The sequence below is a fragment of the Lotus japonicus genome, chromosome 3 (genome assembly GCF_012489685.1).
Source record: "Lotus japonicus ecotype B-129 chromosome 3, LjGifu_v1.2".
NCBI lineage: Eukaryota > Viridiplantae > Streptophyta > Magnoliopsida > Fabales > Fabaceae > Lotus > Lotus japonicus.
In genome coordinates this window covers 63,133,575-63,137,878 of record NC_080043.1, presented here as the reverse complement: position 1 = coordinate 63,137,878, position 4,304 = coordinate 63,133,575, and the positions used below count along the sequence as shown (strand labels likewise).

The window sequence follows — 4,304 nt, the reverse complement described above, 5'->3', positions numbered from 1 at the left end:
TTGGACAGTAGGGACTTGGGGTGTACAAGGGACGGGTTGGGACGGGTTTTAGTTAACCCTAACCCGGCCCTAAATATTGATCGGGCCAATTCTTAGACCCTAACCCGTCCCTAGACCCGAAGAAACCCGACAATATGCGGGTCCAATTTAGGACGGGTCTATGTAGGACGGGACCGGGTTGACACGAGGGACAATAAATCTAAGACTATTTAATACTAATTATAAAATTTAAAGACAATAACATACTAAAAGGGTTACAAGTGAGAACTATTTTTTAGAAGAAAGAGCTTGAAATGATCCAATTCTTGCATAATCTATGTCATAATCTATTGCACTTGAGAGGTTTACATTTTATTTGATCTATACGCACGTGTCACTCATTTTGTTTGATCTCTCTTCACTTGTCTCACATGTGCATTACATGATTTTCTCTTGTTAAAGCATGAAAGTGTTCATCTTTTAACCAACGTTTATTTAATTAGTAAGATAGATGTTAAACATTTTCATATCATCCACATGGTAAGATAAACTTGAGCATCATCTATCATATTTTGACCATTATAACAAATTAAAATTTTATAAAATATATATGTGGGATGGGCCGGGTGGCTCGAATGTCAACCCGAACCCGACCCGACCCGAAGCCAGATAACTCAATGATCAACCCTAACCCGACATCTTTTAATGATCGGGCCGGGTTCCGGCCCGAAAGGCTTGGGCCGGGACGGGTTGGCGGGTAGGGCCGGGTCTTGTACACCCCAGGTAGGGACCCTGTAAAGTATTAGTTTGAAGTGTACTAAAGTTATGTGTACCAAACTTATGGGTTCTCAATTAATGACAATTTATGATTGTGGTTGAAACATTTGATGTGTGCTGTCATCTTATTCCAAAACATAAACTAATTTGTCATTTCTTTCTAATGTGTGCTTTTTTATCCTTAATGTAGTAACAGTAGAAGGCTCTTCTCAGTAACAGTTTTCTAATTTGTTTCTCATATTGGAGTCTTTTCTTGGTGTGCCTAGAAAAGTAGATAAGAGTTGTTTGTAAACATTTATGTAGCTTCTCAGTGCCACGAATTTTCAAGTTTAGATGATACTAACCAACATTCTGTCCTAGCCATGAACATGATAATTGGTAAAGGAACAGATGGTGGTGCTTTTGCGACAAGCCATAGACTTTTATCATGAACATCACAATTGATACAAACTAAAGGGAACTACATAAAGTGATGATCTGAAGAAAAATTAAACAACATAATGCCATGAAATGTGAAACTCAAGACTTAAGGTAATGAAAGTGGTCCATCCACTCAAAATACATGACAATATAATAAGCAGTGAGAGTGGTCCATACACTCAAAATACATTAAGCCAGCACATTATGTCTTAGTGGTCCATTCACTCAAAATAAAATAAGACAACACATTACTTAGTGGTCCATCCACTCAAAATACAACACAATATAATAACCAGGTTTGGCCTTAGTGGTCCAACTTAAACAACAAAATATTACATCAACTAGGCACCCATGTGCATGTCTGCAATATGCATAAAACCAACCAAAAAGCATATTCCCTTACAGCCACTAACATAACCGACCCACCCACCCCCCCTCAATAAGTTCTCTTCCCTCATCAATTGCTGAGATCTGAGATACTCCTCCCTGAAGATCAACAGTAGTTGCAGCAACTGGATCCATATCTGCAGCATGAACTCCAACTTGTGGCACTTCATCTGGATTCACTAGAGGTACTCTTCCAATGATTTCATTCCACCTCTCTCTCAACTGAGGTAGTATATCTTCAGCTCGAACCTGAATTGTATATGAAATGTAAGCATAATCTTGTAGATAGACTTTATATGCATATTGACAAAGTTGTGATATGAACTACTTACAATTTGAGTAGTTTGTGGATCTGGGTTGATTACTTGACTAAGTTGTGGATTTGGGTTGATTGGTTGAGTTTGCTGGCTAGGCAGTGGATCTGTGTTCATAATTGGGTTCCTGCAGCTTCTTAAGTTGTGACCAAATTGGCCACATCTGTTGCATCTATGTATGGCCACACCTCTGTTCAACCTTTGCTCAGTGTCCTCATGAGGGTCTCTTCTTCTTAGCTTTTTAGGCCTGCCTGGACCCCTCTTATACAAGGGTGGAAGAATTGTTGGGTCTTCAGTTGGTTCCCAGAGTTTCTGTCCGTTGATTAGACTAATCCCATGTGCATAAGTTGCTATATACGCATCCCTTTTGTAGTACATGTGGACAAAGTCTTCAGGGTTGTGTCTACTATATGACATCCCAGCACATGCATGTCTGCAGGGTATTCCCACCAGCTCCCAGAAATTACAAATGCAGTAGTGTCTATTTAGATCAACAGTAAACCCTTCTCCAGAAATTGCATGTTTAACCTCATACTTCCCTTCACCACATTGTGTTGGCAGCCATGAAGCACTCTTGTTCACCTCCCAGGATAACCTCTTTAAAGGTTTTGGCAATACCTCTCCACTATACTTTGCAAACTTCTCATTGAAAGTAGAAAATCTTCCCATGATGTATGTTTTGATCCAGTCCATCATAGTGAGAAATGGCTTGTCCTGAGCTAGAATAATTGTGGCATTGAAACTCTCAAACAAGTTGTTCATAAGGACATCACACTTGGGGTAGTGAGTGAAGGCATGTTTGCACCAAGTCCAGGTTGGAATAGCCATCAACCAAGTGTATGCTGCCTCATTTGCACTTCTCAACTCCATCATCTTTTCATTCCATAACTGCCTATAAGTAGCTTTAGCTGCAGCCATCATGAGATTCCTTATAATCACTCCACCCCCAAACATCTTCTTGAAGTTTGCGTACATGTGTCTTAGACAGAACCTGTGCTCAACTCCAGGAAAGAGCTCATCAAATACAGATAGAAGTCCCTAAAAAACAAACAAAGACCAAGAATTTGACTGTGGTTATATTATGGGATTATGACAACATGAAAATTAAAATACATTTAGAAAAGATGGATGGGTTACCTTTTGCTGATCAGAAATGAATATCCATCTATTGTTGGGACCAATATCACCTAATAGGAGATCAAGGAACTATCTCCAGCTTTCCTTGCACTCAGATTCAACAACTTCAAAGCCAAATGAAAGTACTGATCGTTCGGGTCTCTAGCAACTGCACACAAAAGAATTCCACCAAATTGAGTTTTCAAATGGTAGCCATCTAGGCCAATGAAAGGCCTACAACCAGCAATGAAACCTCTCTTGCACCCCTCCAGACACATGTAAAATCTTTTAAACCTAGGCATCAAACCCATAACTGGAGTATCCAAATTTATCTTGCAGGTATTCCCAAGTGATGCCCTCCTCAGTTCAACACTGCACCTATATAGCAGGCTATATTGTCTCCTGGCATCCCCCTCAACAATCTCCATTGCCAATTATCTGGCCCTCCTTGCTCTCCACCTTGTGATACCACAGCTAAATCCCACTTTCACTTCATCAACTATTTCATTAACCCTCACCTTTCTTGCAATCCGAACCTTGTCAATGAGCTTGGATGCAATCCATTTGGAAGTTGCAGAATTTTTGTTGAAGACCCTACCACATAAATGGTCAGCTTTCAGAGTCTTGATGTTGAAGGTGTGCTTCCCTCCAACCTTGCTGCAAAGCACCACAAATCCACACTTCTTCTTGCAAACTCCTCTTACTCTAACAGAGTCATTCTTAGGGATTGTAACTTCTCTTCCATTGAGAAGCGAATGGTCTCTTACTGCTTTTTTAAACTGCTCCAATGAGGTGAATTGCATGTCTACCTTGAATTTGAAATTTTCCCTCATGTCTTCCTCATGAAACTCTTCATATCTCTTCCTCTTCCTCTGATTAGCACCCTCATATCCATCCTCACTAGAACTGATTAGCTCTTCAGTATCATAACCTAAATCAATTTCATGATCTTGTTCAATCACATCCACACCATCACCTGCATGTGGGACATGAGGATCCAGTTGTACATCATGTACCTGCATTATACCAGTAGCCATGGATTTCAATTGCTTCTTTAAGAGTGCTTCAGCGACACCAACAGTTGGGATTTCAAACCCATCATCATCAGCACGTGCATCCCTCTCCTCTTCACTGTCAGAGAAGTAGATTCCATAAACTGAATCTTCACTGTCAGAGCTGGGTACATAAGTGTCATCATCCTCACCTTCATTCCAAACAGGATCAATAGTAACCTGTTTCAGCTTCTGGTTCTTACTCAGAGATACATCACTCTTCTTCATGGGCACCTTTTTCTGTGCTGCACCATAGGCT

General features: G+C 40.3%; 1 protein-coding gene across 1 annotated transcript; it reads right to left on the bottom strand.

Annotated features, from left to right (window-relative positions):
• Nucleotides 1-1,584: 1,584 nt before the first annotated feature.
• Nucleotides 1,585-3,421, bottom strand: LOC130744491 (uncharacterized). Its single transcript, XM_057596672.1, has 4 exons — nucleotides 3,141-3,421; nucleotides 3,015-3,042; nucleotides 1,896-2,915; nucleotides 1,585-1,812 (listed from the first exon to the last, which is right to left on the bottom strand). Exons 1-4 carry the CDS (start codon nucleotides 3,419-3,421, stop codon nucleotides 1,585-1,587), a joined length of 1,557 nt encoding a protein of 518 aa, XP_057452655.1.
• Between the last annotated feature and the right edge of the window lie 883 nt (nucleotides 3,422-4,304).

Excerpts from the sequence above, each read along its gene's own strand:
- LOC130744491 (XM_057596672.1), bottom strand. The coding sequence starts at position 3,421 with ATGGAGATTGTTGAGGGGGATGCCAGGAGACAATATAGCCTGCTATAT. Across the intron at positions 2,916-3,014 it reads TCATTTCTGATCAGCAAAAG|GGACTTCTATCTGTATTTGA; the intron begins GTAACCCATCCA and ends TTTGTTTTTTAG. Across the intron at positions 1,813-1,895 it reads ATCCACAAACTACTCAAATT|GTTCGAGCTGAAGATATACT; the intron begins GTAAGTAGTTCA and ends TATACAATTCAG.